This window comes from Callithrix jacchus, chromosome X (assembly GCF_049354715.1).
Source record: "Callithrix jacchus isolate 240 chromosome X, calJac240_pri, whole genome shotgun sequence".
Taxonomy (NCBI): domain Eukaryota; kingdom Metazoa; phylum Chordata; class Mammalia; order Primates; family Cebidae; genus Callithrix; species Callithrix jacchus.
The window spans coordinates 45,161,640-45,177,806 of record NC_133524.1 but is presented as its reverse complement, the minus strand read 5'-3'; the positions used below and the strand labels follow the sequence as shown (position 1 = coordinate 45,177,806).

The window sequence follows — 16,167 nt, the reverse complement described above, 5'->3', positions numbered from 1 at the left end:
AATAACTAGTTTCTTTAGTAAATTGCTCAAAGCAATATATTATCTTAATAAATTAATCCAGAACATGAAGAAAAATATCAAAATTAAGAACTCAAAGAGGACATCTTATCTTTAAAAATTGAAGCAGCATTGGACATTAAAACTGGTTTTATACACATACACACACGTGCTTACATATATGAATTCAAAGCTAAACATTATTTCAAAGAGGTGAATGGCATCATTAGCAAAATTTAAAAAGTAGGTGATATGGGTTATGCCACAGACAAAATAACTAAATCTCAGAAAGAGAGAATAGGGAAACTAAGGGCAAAATTCCTCATATTTTATCTGAATGTGAAATCATATTTCATCCATTTCTTGGATAATTAGGTATATATAGGTTTAAAATATTTTAGGGTAATTTCAAGTTAATCACGAATAGGATTCTAAATGGAATTGCAGAATCTAAGAACAAACCAAATACAGTAGGTCCTTACTTATGTTGTCAATAGGTTCTCAGAAACTGTGACTTAAAGTAAATGACATAAAATGAAACCAATTTTCCCTTAGGCTAATTGAGAGAAATGAAAGTTAAGTTCCTACAGCATATTTCTAGTCACAAAAAAAAATCACTGAACTTCTAAATAAAGACCCAAATACTTATATCAGGCCTTGAAATAAATGTGAGCTCTACATACATTTAAGAAAGATGAATAAAAACAAATATGATAATGATTTACCCAGTTTCAGTGACTCAGTAAGTGACAGTGGTTATGGTAGTCACGGGTTAAATCAGGGAATAAATGTTTGCAGAGCAAACATTGTAAGGAGCATCTTTTCTCACCTTGCAGTTCAAAACCAAAAAAATCACAAGTTGAGCAGGCTTGCTGAACGCTTTTGTCCCATGTCCTTTATCATCATAGACTTTATGAGTTTTTGTTTGATCATAATTCATATTCATTTGTTCATTCATTTTCCAACCCACTTATTCCATTTCAAGGTCATGGGTGGCTAGAGCCTGTCCTAGCAGGTCAGGGCACAAGGTGAGAACCAGCTCTGGACAGGTCACCACCCCATTGCAGGGTGTAGTCATACATCCACACTTAGTCACACTGGGACCATATAGACATGCCACCTCACTTCATGTGCACAGCTTTGGGATGTGAGAGGAAACCAGAGAAAACCCATGCAGACGTGGAGAGAAAGTACAAACTTCATGCAGACAGTGGCTCCAGCCTGAAGCCATATTTCCCCATCAATATTATAATACAATGATGTTGAAAAGAGGTGATGTTATTCAAGAAGCTGCTATATTTAGGCTATATTGCAAAACACAAGTAGCAATCAATATAAGGTAATAGCAACAATACATGAAAAACTGAAAACACAAAATAAGACGGCAGGAGGAAAAAAAAAAATCTTCCCCATAAATGTGAACTCCTTGATTGCTCTTGAATGATCATGACACATTCCACCTACTGCAGATTGGCAAAGGGTCCCTTCTCTTTTACTTTCTCATTTAATTCCCATTTGACATATTATCTGGAATCTCTCTTGGGGATTTATCAGTATATTCTTGAGACCTCTTCTCTTTTCCTTTCCCCTTAGTTGTCCGGGAACCCCAGGGACACTTATTTTGTTTGGGGAGGGCCAGGCCACCACTGCTTTGGCTTCTTGTTACCAGGCTGCTAATGGAAGACAGGTTCTGCCAGGCTGATGGATGCCACCAGGATGACTTTACTGGGCAGAATGTCACGGGCTGGGTTTTGTTGTTGTTTTAAGTTGAGAGAGACATGAACATTCTGTATGCTGAAAGGAGAGGACCAATAAAATCCAAAAGGAAAGGACCAATAGAAATCAAAGGCACAGATGCCAAGCTGGACAACTGATGAATCAGTGAGTAGCTGAGGATGAAGAAGCAGTTAAGGATGGAATCAAGGCCTAGATATACCAGTGTTCAATCTCCACAATGGATATTTCAATCTTTCTCACTCTTAAGCTCCTAACTTCACCATTTTCCTCCCATTTATAACAAAACCTCATCTCCAGGTTAACAGAGCATATAGAGATCCGGAGATGTAAACCTCCCCTATCCCCCACATCCACAACTTTGCATTCCCTTTTTCCTTCTCAGTAGAAAAGGTGTTCTTCCTGCTATCCAAAGCCAGCTTCCATGATGGTCCTGTCTCCCAGACACTCAGCAAGAGACTTGGGGGCCACCCGAGGTCCAGCACATTCAATTCTAGTTTATGTCTCTGAGCTGAAACCTCTTACTCCATTCTCTTCATCCCAGAAGTACTCCTGTGCCTGCCTCTGCATTGCTTCCTAAGTGCTCGGGCTTCTAACTCTCTGTTCATATTGCTCTCTTGCTCAGCACCCTTCAAGATATTCCCTTTACCAGCAGAAGAAAACCTGGGTATCCGACCATGGTACACACATACACCTCTCATGATTGGGCCCCACCTGCCAGCTCTCAAATTTATCTCTTGCTTTGTTTTCACTATATTCTAGTCATTCTATAAACCCTGAATACTGTGGTTCAATTTTTGGCTCCACCTCTTACTATTAATAACACGGTGCCCTTGGGCAATCTATGAAAGCTCTCTGGGCCTTAGTTCCTCATCAGTAAAATGGGGACAAAGTTCGTATGAAAGGATTGTCATGAGGGTTAAATGAATCTATGTATGTGAGGCAGATCAATGTTGGACATACACTGAGCTCTTGATAACATCTGTGCCTGTTGTTAACACGTTGTACAGCTCCTCAGATGTATTATACCATCTTCTTGCCCTCTTTTTTTTTTTTTTTTTTTTTTTGAGATAGAGTCTTGCTTTGTCGCCCAGGCTAGAGTGCAGTGGCGCAATCTCAGCTCTCGGCAACCTCCTGGGTTGAAGGAATTCTCCTGCGTCAGCGTCCTGAATATCTGGGATTACAGGTGTGCACCATCACACCTAGATAATTTTTTGTATTTTTAGTAGAATCGGGGTTTCACCATGTTGGCTACGCTGGTCTTAAACTCCTGATCTCAAGTGATCCACCTGACTCAGCCTTCCAAAATGCTGGGATTACAGGTGTGATCCACTGCACCCAGCTCTTCCTTCCCCCCTTGAATTTTTGAGGATATGATTCTTTCTCCGATTCCTCTCAGCCTCCTTCCCTTACACAGCTTCCATTTCTCTGGTCGGCAGATTGCCTTTCATCTTCAAGATCTGTTCTGCTACCACCTCTGCTGTGAAGCTTTCCTGGATTTCTCCCTACATGTATACCCTTGTCAGACTCAACAGAGGGGTACTTTCTCTGAGCTTTTGGACATATCTTTATTGTAGTACTTTTTCTACTTCATTGACTTGGCTTTCCCTCTAGTCTGTGGTTAATTCTAGGATGCAGATATTGAGGGTTGGGAGTCAAATCTGGTCCATTCCTCTATTATTTGCTGTCATTTAACATAAAGTTAATATTCCATCAGTGTTTATTGAATGAGTGAATGAATGAATGAATTCATGGACAAGGGATGTGTGCAGACAGAACACAATAGAAGAAATATTTCTTAACAAATAAGGGGAAGAGGTGTTGAAGTTGATTAGTAATCAAATTATTATTGATTAAAATGAGACATAATTTTTACTTATTGAATTAGAAAGTACTTTTTATGGCCAGGCATGGTGGTTCATACCTATAATCCCAGCTCTTGGGGAGGCTGAGTCAGGCTGATGGCTTGAGCCTAGGAGTTTGAAACCAGTCTGGGCAAAACAAAAAGCCAACCCCATCTCTATCAAAAAGAAAAAAAAATGCTTAGTGTGGTGGCACATGCCTGCAGTCCCCAGATACTCGGGGAGGTTGAGGTGGGAGGATCACTTGATCCCAGGAGGTAGAGGTTGCAGTCAGCTGAGATCATACCACTCCCCTCCAGCCAGAAAAAAAATACCTTTTTTTTTTCTTTTCTTCTGTCTCCATGTTTGATGGAAACATTTTTTAAAAGGATATTCCCTTGCTGTGGTCTCTTAGGCATTGCTGATGGGAGGGTAAAAGCAACTTAGTACTATGTGTCAAGATCTTTTTAAGTCTTTCTTTCTTATAATTTTTATTTTACTTTTTTTTGAGACACTGTCTCACTCTGTCACCCAAGCTGGAGTGCAGTGGTACCATCATAGCTCATTGAAGCCTCAAACTCCTGGACTTAAGCAATCCTCCTGCCTCAGCCTCCCAAGTAGCTGGGATTGCAGGCACACACCACAATGCCGAGCTAATTTTTAAAAATGTCTGTAGAGATAAGGTGTTGCTATATTGACTAGGCAGTCAGATGTTCCTTTGTTTTGCCTCACTAATTGTACTTCTGGAACATCATCTGAAGGGAATAATTGTAAATATACACAAATGTTTATGTATATAGATGCTCATTATGGCATTCTTTATGTAATATCCAATAACAGAAGTATGGTGTTGCATTTTGGTTTCAGAATAGTCTGTAATAACGTGGAAATGTTGTATTAGTTAAGTGAAAAAGACGAAAATATGTTCACACCTATTAAGAAAAAGACAAATGCCTATGCATAGAACAGAGACCATGGAGAAATGTACCAGGATGTTTACTTGGTTATATTTGGGTGGCAGGGGTGCGTATGGTTTTTCTTTTCTTTTTTCCTTGCTTTTATGTATTATCCAATTTCTGTATAATTGGAAATGCATTACTTTTATAATGGAGTTAAGCATATATATATATATATATATATATATATATATGTATGTATGTATGTATTTTTCTTTGAGACAGAGTCTTGCTCTGTCACCCAGGCTGGCAAGCAGTAGAACAATCATAGCTCACTGCAACTTTGACCTCCTTGACTCAAATGATCCTCCCAACAGGGCACAGACCATGTTTTGTATTTACCCGTTTTATGATCTGTAAATACCTGGCAGTTTATATGGGTGCACCCTTCATCATATAAGGCCCCCTGATTGTCACAGAGCTCACCATAGTCTTATAGGCCTCTAAACCATCTGGTAACCAAGTGAGAGACAGTTAAAAACAAAAAAAGTCAAACAAGTGGGGTTTGCTTGGAGACAGATAATCCCTGAACATGAAGTGGGTGTTAGCAAAGGCAGTGGTAGAAAACGAAGAACTCTGCTTGTAAACGAAATGAATATTCACTCCTTTCTGCTTACCTTGCAAGTTAAGCACCAGCATTCAGACTTCATTTGCTGTTATCAGTTACCAAAAGTGTTGACACAATTTCAAAAACAAAACTAAAAAAAAACCCCACTGTTGCTTTAGCTTGTTTAAATGCATATTGTACCAAATCATGGAAGAATTATAGATGAACATTTTAAAGGATTTCTAAAATTGTACTTCCATGAAGAATAGACTGTTAATGGTATACTGCAATTACTCTTAACTGCATGAAAATACCTCGTTTTGTTTGGCTACACTTAAACAGGCCTGAAGTTGAGTGCACCAAGACATGCTCAGTTTCAAACGAAATAAATTAAAATTACCATGTACATTCCACTACATGTCAAAACAGGAAAAACCATAGTATTATAGTTTATGTGAAATGAAGATTAGAACAGTAATAATGAGAAAACATGAAGCTGCTTATATTTACTTGGAATGAGAAAACAGGGTCAGTGATTTTCACTGCCAATGTACTTCCTTCTCTTTGAGAAAAATACATCAAAAATCAATTTACAAGGCAGATGAATTTGGCTGTAATTATTTGTACTGTGAAAATATTATTTAGTTTCAAAAGGATTTATTTAAACCAGGCACAGTGGCTCACACCTGTAACCCCAGCACTTTGGGAGGCCAAAGTGAGAGGATCACTTGAGCCCAGGAGACCAACCTGGGCAACATAGCGAGACCCCATCTTTACAAGAAAGTTTAAAAATTAGCCAACCATGGTGGTGCACACCTGTGGAGCTAGCTACTTGGGAGACTAAGGTAGGAGGATTGCTTGGGCCCAGGAGTTTATGGTTGCTGTGAGCCATGATCACGCCGCTGCACTCCAGCCTGGGTGACAGAGTGAGACCCTGCCTCTTAAAAAAAAAAAAGGATTTATTATTTATTTCAGGGTTCAGTGTGCTTGCTTGTCATTAAGAACTTGACAGAAATTAGAGCGATTTGAAGCTAAGATGTTAGATGCCATTGCCAATTTAAAATGAGCAAGATAAAGATAGCATATCTTTATATGTAACAGAGAGTGAAAGAGGACATCTAATTCAGTTTCTACAAATTAAGTGTTTATTTCAGATCTATCCATTGTATAAAAGAAGGCACACCTGGAGCTTATCGCTTTAGCACTTTAGACTTACTCTTGAATATAACTGTTTAAAACAAGCATGCCATTTTCATTTTATATCCTGCAGATAAATTCTAAGGTTTCAGAGGCATCAAAAGCATTTCACATTTCTCCAAGATAAACTTGCTTAGGAGAAGTAGTGCTTTCAGTTTAATGCAACTTGAAATTATCTCCATTGTGAGATGATGAGAGTAATAAAAATTGCTATCATTTATTGAACATTCATAGTTCCAGGTACTATGCTGAATGCTTTGCATATTTTGCTAACTTAACCCTCATTTTTCATTTATTCATCACACTATCTGTTATCTTACTATATGCCAGGGGCTATTTAAAGTGTCACAGATTCAACAATGAACAAAATAGACAAAAAACACTACCCTCTGAGGATTTATACTCCAGTGAGGGTGGGAGGGAAATAAAACAATCTTCAAAATAAGTAATTGTATAATAGGTTAGAGTATGATGAATGGCACTGAGGAAAAGAAAGCAGGGAAAGGGTTAAGAAGTGCCAGAGTTGTAGAGGAAGGGGTCACCTGTTATGAAGGTTAGTTAGAGAAGGCCTCACAGAGAAGCTGACATCTAACAAGATAAGATGCCCTACAGGAGGTGAAGGAACAGCCTATGTGACTGTCTTGGGGAAAAACACTCCATTCCAGGTAGAGGGAACAGCCAGTACAAAGGGTCTGAAATTGAAATGTGCCTAGTGACAGCAGATGAGGGGCCCGATCATGTCAGGCCTTGTAAGCCATCATGAGGCTTTTGAGTTCTACTTTGAGAAAGATGGCAAGCCCTTACAAGGTTTTGAACAGGAGAAGGACATGGTCTGACTTCTGTTTTAACATATTATCCTGGCTCCTATAGGAAAATAAAATTCTATTTCACAAGTGGTCTTGTCTCATTTCACAGATAAGGAACTGAAGTTCAGAGAAGTTCAGTAGTTTACCACGGTTCCCATTTCGTGGAGAATTAGTGGGACCGGAATTGTAATACAGGTCAATGTAATTTGAAAGCTCACACTTTTTCCACTGAACCACACTGCCTCCTGGTTGAAAATAAGTTTGTGATCTTGGCTGGAGTAGATAGTTTTTTAATAATCTGCGGTGACCCCTTGTTTTCTCCTGTTCTGTGGAATTCCTTGGTCTCTCTTGTGAGGCCACCGTGTTGCATAAGTCTGGAAGAAACCACTTATATGCCACAAGTCTATAAATGCACTCTCTGGAGGTGGGCAGTGCAAAGCCAAAGTGGCCATACATAGTGGACTTGTTCTCCAGTGCAGTTGAAGAGTTTTGTACGTGGCATTAAACTCTGGTTAGGCCCATAGCAAAATCTATTGGGTCTAACATTTGTATTGGACTCTCTTTGATGTATTTTCCCATCTCTCCTTCCTCTGACACATATTCTACCAGCTATCTCTACCACCCTCTACTCTCTGGCAATGCTCTTAGTCCAACAGTATGACATGCTGGGATATAAGTGACAATACGGCAAGGGTTTCTGTTTTGTATGGGCAGCTTAGGCCCACAAGTGTAAGAGAAAGCCTGAGGGAGTGTAGGATATGAGCAGGTGTGCACAGCTTCTGATTACAGGAAGCAAAACACATTTTATTTGATGAATATCAAATTGAAGGTAATGAGAAAGGGTTCTACCTAATTGTCGCCCAGACTGCTGCTTGGTTTAATTTAGCCTCAACTAGATTTTGTTGTATGCCTTAGGGTTTGAAGGCTTAGGCTCTTGAGCCCTTGTTTATGCTAAAACTATTTTTTTTTTTTAGTTTATTTGAAAGACATTGCTTAGACTTTAATGATTCAATAAGTAAGAAAATACCCTGAGATTCAGAGCTTTAAAAGGAAGTTGTGTTTCACCATTTCACTGGATGACTTTAATGGAATTATGTCTTATAAAGCTGTTTAGCATTTTATGTTTCAGAATTCTGCATAGAATTCTGAATACCCTAGAACATCTTGGATTTTTTTTTAAGTCTTATGACTTTAGTTACAAAAGCCAAGAGAAAATCATGGCAGTATCCCTTATAAGATTAACTAAATAATACTGTGATATTATAGTATTATACTGTATAAAATATTAGTGCCAGGAATGTAGTGCAGTGTTGGCTAAAGACAAAGGTAACTTGCTATCTAAATCTTCAAGATTACTTATAATAATCACAGAACACAAGAGCAATACAATAACAACTGCCTTTAAAAATACATTTTTAGCTGGGCGCGGTGGCACGTGCCTGAAGTCCCAGCTACTCGGGAGGCTGAGGTGGGAGGATTGCTTGAGCCCAGAAGTTCCGGGCTGTAGTGCGCTCCCACACTAAGTTTGGTATCAATATGGTGACCTCCCGGGAGCAGGGGACAACCAGGTTGCCTAAGGAGAGGTGAACTGGCCCAGGTCGGAAATGGAGCAGGTCAAAACTCCTGTGCTGATCAGTAGTGGAATCGCGCCTGTGAATTGCCCCTGCACTCCAGCCTGGGCAACATAGCAAGATCCCATCTCTTAATTGAATAAAAAAATACATTTTTATTTCCGTTAAATGATTGGTTAAGAAGTACTGAGATCAGAGTTTGCTATCAGATCTTATTTCAAGTTCAGTATGAAGTTTTAGGTGAGGAAGGGCTATGCTTGATGGAAGCTGGACCTATGTTTTTGTGGCTGCTGCTAAGCAAAAATAGAGTATGCAGAAAGCAGTTTGGCAGTGCCTTAATAGGTTAAACAGAATTACCTGTGACCCAGGAGTTTCACTCCTTGGTATATGTACCCCAAAGAATTAAAAACAGGTGTTTAAACAAAAACTTGTACACAGATGTTCACAGCAGCACTATTCGCAATAGCCAAAAGGTGGAAGCAACCCACATGTCCCTGTATGTATGAATGGATAAACAAAGATGGTACATTCATATGATGAACAATGGTATGATAGTATAATGAATAAGAATTCAGCTGCAAAAAAGAACAAAGTCTTGATACATGCTACAACATGGATTAACCTTGAAAATGTGCTAAGTGAGAGAACTCAATCACAAAAGACTACATACTATATGATTCCATTTATATAAAATATCCAGAATCTGGCAAATCTGTAGAGACAGCAGATTAGTGGTTACTGGGTAGGGAGGAGGGTTGGGAAGGATGGAGGAAAGAGGAGTGGTTGCTTAATGGGTATGGGGTTTTTTGGGGGTGATGGAAATGTTTCAGAACTAGATAGAAGTGGTGGTTGCACATTGTGAATATACTAAATGTCACAAATGGCAAATTTTATGCTATGTGTATTTTACCAAAATTTAAAAAAATGGAATGTGTGACTTTTGAAATGATTTTTGATTCTTTGTGAATCCTACTGAAGTTTAACAGGGTGGGGGTGAGTCCTGAAAAACGCATGTGGCAAATGTGGGGCAGAGTGGCAGCAGCCATCTGAGGTCTGCAAGGTAAGGCTTGTACATCCCGATTAAGATCCCTGGTGCAGGAACCTGACTCATGTGGGCGCAGCAGCCACACAGGCAGCCGCTCCAGGAACCCCTGAGGCCTTGCAGGGCTGTTGGCAGTTTCAAGTATAGCGCAGCTTGTTTGAAACTCTCATGTAAAGCCATGTAAAACTGTGGAATACTGAGCTGTTTAAAACCCAAGCATACAGAAACCCAGCAGACATAAATTTTAACTGCAGTGAAGCCAGGATAATTTCAGTTTATCCTATGAAAAGAAAAATAAACTTTTATGTTCTGGTGGTGCTATACTAAGTTTAGTGAAAGGTGTATGGAAAGTTTCTAGTTATTGCTGCACATGTTCTTTTTCCTTGTCCTTGGGAGCATGCCACTTTCTCTTCTTCACACCATATTCTACTCTCAGAAAGAAATGCTTTCTAATGTTTTTCTTTTTTCATTTAGACAATGAAGATAATATTTGATTATTACAAAAATTCAGAAAAAATGGAAATATTTTTTTTTTAAAGACGTCTCAGCCATCAGGGACTATTGATATTTTGGCATGCATCCTTCTGGTCTTCCTTCTATGATGATATGTGCACCTATATTTTGATTTTTCACTGGGATCATACTACATTTGCCAATATAGCATGGACATCTATCATACTGATAAATATCAATCAATATCATACTTTTTTTTTTTTTAGGGATGGGGTCTTGCTCTGTCACTCATGCTGGAGTGCAGTGGTATGATCATAGCTCACTACAGCCTCAAACTCCTAACTTCAAATTATCCTCCTGTCTCAGCTTCCCAAGTAGCTAGGATTATAGGTGCATGCCACCATGCCCAGTTAACGTTTTTGTATGTTTGTTTTGGTAGAGATGAATTCTCACTATGTTGCCCAGGCTGGAGTACAGTGGCATCGTCATAGCTCACTGCAGCCCCAAACTGCTGGGCAGAAGTAGTCCTCCTGCCTCAGCCTCCTAGATATCATATCTTTTTTTTTTTAGCTTTTCAATTTATTCTTCCATAATCTTCTTTTTAATTTTTATTTATTTATTTATTTATTTATTGAGGCAGAGTCTTGCTCTGTCACCCAGGCTGGGGTGCAGTGGTGTGATCTCGGCTACCGCAATTTCTACTGTCTGGGTTCAAGTGATTCTCATGCCTCACCCTCCCCAGTAGCTGGGATTACAGGTGTGTGTCTCCACACCCAGTTAATTGTTGTATTTTTACTAGAGATAGGCTTTCACCATGTTGGCCGGGCTGGTCTTGAACTCCTGACCTCAGGTGATCCACCTGCCTCGGCCTCCAAAAGTGCTCAGCCCTAAACATCGTATTGTTAGTGATGATGTAGTGTTCCATTTTATACACATGGCGTGAGTGATTATTTCTTGACCAGTGCTGTAAAGCAGGTAGGGGCTTTCCTTGGAGTGGCTCTTTTGTGGTTACTTAGCCCTCTGTCAGAGATGGTTGGTGACTCAGGTTTTCTGAAATTATTTTCTCTTACTTTTTTATGATGGTTAGTGATAGCCCTCAAAGCAGAGGTGATGGACAATAAAGGCCATAGAGGTCCATAAAAAATCAGCTTAAACCCCACTGCCTTCAGGCAGATTTCCTGTCTGAGCCCCACTCTATCAATTGTCCCCGCCTTTTGTGTCCCAGCACAAGAGGGAAAGAGTAGTATGTACAAGCATGGGCTTTAGAACCAGACTACATGGGTTCACATTCTGGCTTTTGTGACATTAGGCAAGTTACTTAATATTTCTGTGCCTGTACAGTTCACATCTGTACAGTGGGGACAATAGTAGCGCTGTCTCCTAGGCCAGAGGCCAGATGCCAGAAGTTCCTGCTAGCACAGGACCTGGCACACAGTTAGTACTCAACAAATGGCAGAGGTTGTTATTACTATTACTCCGTTTATTTAAGTGGCCCTACCAGTTTGTAGCTTTGAAAGATCATCTATATGCCTGGACAGTGCAAATAAATAACAGACTCTGAAAAGTTCGAATTCCAGAGAGCCTTTTACAGTGCTTTCCATACAGCGAGTCTCCTGTCAATATTACTAATTGATTGTCTGACCTGATTTGCTGAAATTCTGGGATCAGCTTGGTGGGATTTTGCATTCATTTCCCATTAAAATACAAAAGTAAAAACAAATTAAAACAAAACAACCCAGGAAACTTGAGAAGTAGATGTAGATGAAATGAATTTCCTTTAGATAGGTCAACGTCATTGCTGTGGGCTTTCCTAGACTCCGGATATTCTTGACTAGGAGAATCTAGAATTATTAAATGATAATGTCCAGAAATACCTAAAAAAACTGAACGCATTTATTCCGAAAGACCTCTATTTGGGATTCTTGGGAACTGACTTATTTCCAGTAAATAAATTTTCTAGACAGTGGAAGCTTATTCCTGTTACCACCATAATATTTTGCATTTTAATCATTTTGATCTAATGCTTTCTAATGTATGCTGCATAGTTTATGGCTTTCATACATTGAAAGCAATTCAGGCAATTTGTTAGGCCTTGAGTCTTCATCATTGATATCTTGTTGTTTAGTTCTTTTTAGCTCTGCCTAATAATCTCAGTATCATTTGCCTTCTAAAGATGCAGACAGCTGTATGCTTACATAGATCTTTTACCTTTTCATTTTTTTCTATTATTTTTTTCTCACTGCCAGGGTATGTCCATTTTTACTTTTTATTACAGAAATGTGCATGACTGCTTTCCCCATCCCGAAATACCTTTCTAATTCATTAACTTACAAATGTCATGCCCCAGGAAACCAGAAACCCAAGTCTGTTACTATTTTGTATAAGGAAGATTGATAGGCATTGAATAAACTCATGTACTTCGTGACAGGTTTTTTGACCATTCAAGGCCTTTAAAAATATATTTCCTGCTGGGCATGGTAGCTCATGCCTGTAATCCCAGCACTTTAAGAGGCCAAGGTGGGTGGATCATGAAGTCAGGAGTTCAAGACCAGCCCGGCTAAAATGGTGAAACCCTGTCTCTACTGAAAAAATACAAAAATTAGCCAGGTATGGCTGCTGGGACCCATAATCCCAGCTACTTGGGAGGTTGAGGCAGAGAATTGCTTGAACCCGGGAGGCGGAGGTTGTGATGAGCTGAGATTGCACCATTGCACTTGATCCTGGGCAACAACAAGTGAGGCTCTGTCTCAAAAAACATATATATACTTCCTGGTTACAGGCTGTTATTTGGTAGGTATTTGACTCTGGGCAAAATGCCATTTTATTTATAAGCTACAGTGCCTATGATTTTTCCATTCTGGCATTGGTGCCTTCCTGCTGCTCCCAAACTAAATGGAGAAATGAAGTTTTAAAAAATCACCTGTCCTCTGTGCATTTGGTAAAAGTTTTGTAAAATGGGATTTGGATCTTTTAAATAGAAGGAGAGGTAAAATACTGTATTCTTAGATATTAGTTCATAAATGTTTTTCCATTTTTATTACAGAGACATAGTAATGACTTTCACTCATGGAAACCTCTCAGAGCAAGAGTCTCTAACCATTGCACGTCACTATCGTGTGCCTGAGGAAACACGTCCAGATGGGGATTTCTTACTTGCACTGGCGCAGGAAAAGTTCAAGAAAAATTTTTTTGAGAATTTTGACCGTCTCATTTATGCCTGTGGGTATGAAGATAGAGAAAAGTAAGCTTTTGTTTTATTGATTCTAATCATTTACATTTCTTTGAACCTGAGTAATGAAGGAATTTCTATCTTATCAAAAAGAAAATTGATGTGTCTCATCATACTCCACTATTTAGCAAAGCCACCTTAAATCTGCAGAAGTATTTGGGTACAGATATTTCCCAGTAATGGTGAGCTTTTTTTTTTAGAGGTGTGTGTATGTGATGGTGTCTCGCTCTGTCGCCCAGGCTGCTGGAGTGCAGTGGCACAATCTCAGCTCACTGCAACCTCTGCCTCCTTGGTTCAAGAGATTCTCCTGTCTCAGCCTCCTGAGTAGCTGGGACTACAGGCATGCACTGCCATGCCCAGCTAATTTTTGTATTTTTAATAGAGATGGGTTTCACCATGTTGGCCAGGCTGGTTTTGTTGATGGAATAGGGGAGGCCTTGTATCTTTGAAAGAAAAGGCTGCTCCCTTGCATGTTCTTATCATTTGTTTCTAGAAGCTTTCAACTGAAGCTTAGTAAATCAAAATGTTAGCAGGGTTAATTTTGAGGTGTTGTCGTTTTGCATTATTTTAGTACTGATTGGGATTTATAAATGCAACTTTTATGATAAACAGAAAATGGAGTTTTCAAACAAACATTTTATAGATTTCTTTGAAATTATTTCTTCTTGAAAAATTTCTTATACATTGGTTGTGAGCGTGTTGAACTTCATTAAGTCATTGTTATATACAACTGGATGCAAATATCTTAATATGTTTTTATGTATTCACCTTATAGACATGATACAGTGGGGAGAAATATACATTTACTGATTTTATCTGGAATTAGAAAAATCTTAGTTCTTGCTCTGGCTTCTAGCCTTATTGCTGCACACCACTGCCATCTCTTTTCCTTGTGACCACTTTCCTTATCCCCAAACTTGAAAACTGCACCCAAGTGGCCAACTGCATACCCTTAATATCTGTGAAGGTCCCATAGTTTATCTTAAACATGTTTTTTATTAATCCATAATGTATCCTCTTTGAGTTTTTATAAAGATGGTATTTTTCCTTGACTCTGTAAGCTTCCCCAAGCTTCCTAGAAGATGTGTGGCCTGAGTTTTGCACGGTCCTGGCCCTACCTTCCACCCTGGTGGTGCCCCTTCCCCAGAGTGAGAAGTATGACCCTGCTTCATTCAAGGAACACTTCTTGGGAACAGTGAGGCTGCTTGACCAGATAGCCTGGGGCTCTCCCAGTTCCAACAAGTTTTGATTCTAGATGTAGACATTCTCATTGCAAAGAAGAGAGCCAACTTTCTTTCCTGTTGATTCTAATGTTGCCCGATGCCTGGAAAACTGTTGGCTGAGTGAGAACGTTGGACAAGCATTTCTGTGCCCTCAGAAGACTGGAAAAAATGACTGTTGGGCTGCTCTAGAGAAAACTACTTGCATCTGAAAAAATTGAAGTGAATATTGAGCCCCAGCTGGGGCTTCCAGGTTATAAGGTTTAGGTCCAAGGAAAAGAATAGAAAAACACCCTCAAGTCATATCATACTTGAGTTGGAGGCTCTAGATGCCTGTCAAATTAAGAGATGTTTTCAAATATCAGAACCATTTTTGACTAGTGGTCAAGAATGCAGATCAATTACTTAGAGCAACACTTGTGGCTACAGCCTTAATAGGCTGTACTGTCACCAACCAAGAATCTGCATCTTGATGGAAAAGCCTTTGTAAGGACGGAATCTGGTGGCCTCTGAAATAGAAAAAGTTGATAAAATGAAATATGACTGTTCTTCCTGGTTGTGAATTCCAATACCAATTATCATACTTCCATGTGTACATTCTTAGGACACATCACAGATGTATTTTCTTTCCTGTAGTATATAATTGTTACTAAAGGGATACAAGGTATATAAAATCTCATTTGCTTTGTTTTAATGCAGAAAAAATGTATTACCCACCAAAGACATTAAAAGGCTGTGCAAATCCTTCAGATTACCTTTGACTAATGATCTTCTAGAATCCTTATTATCAAGGTAAGTTAGAATTCCACTCTTGATAGGGCTTGTCCTGTGTACTTTTATTTGGGGCACTATTTTTGGTTTTACATCTCCCTTTAATTACCCTTGATTTACCCTTGACTGTTTTGATTATATTATTGGTGGCCTATCTCCATTTAAGTGTTACAGAAGGAAAAGTTTGTCATGATTTTGACTGTTAAAGAGCCTATTACAAATTATTTTTTTAATATTTTTAGCATGAATACACACTTACATATCCACAGATTCCTGTTTACATCCAGGCAAAATGAAATACACAACTTCATTGGTTAGGAGGACATTAAATGTAAAATTCAGGGCAGGTTTTTCAAAGCAGCAGTTCCTGATAGCTATAGACATGCAGTAAGAGAACCTAGGGTTATTAGCATGGCGCTCTGTCCTGATAGAGCACCAGATGTAAAACATAGAGATTATGATGCCATAAAAGGAGAGCACGGTGAACTGCTTTCTACAACACATCAGTTCTACTGTTGAACCTGACTTTTGATTTCCTGGCGTGTCCCTCTCAGCCACCTAGACTCTGGTCATTTCTTATGCTTCCTATAGCATCACTCACTCTAGCTCCTCCTCTGACTTATATTTCTTGATAATTCTGACATTTTTGGCTGTGTTCTAGGCATCGCGATCATTGCTTTGGGTATGTTATCTCATTTACTTTTTGAGAACAGCTTGATGAGGTCAGAACTGTTATCCTTCCTATCTTATACATAAGGATGCTGAGGTTTAGAGAAATGAGGTATTTTGCCCAAAGTCACATG

At 39.2% G+C, this 16,167-nt stretch overlaps 1 protein-coding gene across 4 annotated transcripts in view; it reads left to right on the top strand.

Annotated features, from left to right (window-relative positions):
* The window catches only part of EFHC2 (EF-hand domain containing 2), a 190,539-nt gene that overhangs the window by 146,725 nt on the left and 27,647 nt on the right, over positions 1 to 16,167 (top strand). For all 4 annotated transcript variants that reach the window (XM_078363733.1, XM_035288340.3, XM_035288341.3 and 1 more), the window contains 2 exons: positions 13,188 to 13,385; positions 15,293 to 15,385. In XM_078363733.1, coding sequence (XP_078219859.1) covers positions 13,188 to 13,385; positions 15,293 to 15,385 — 291 coding nt within the window. The remainder of the gene's footprint in view (positions 1 to 13,187; positions 13,386 to 15,292; positions 15,386 to 16,167) is intronic.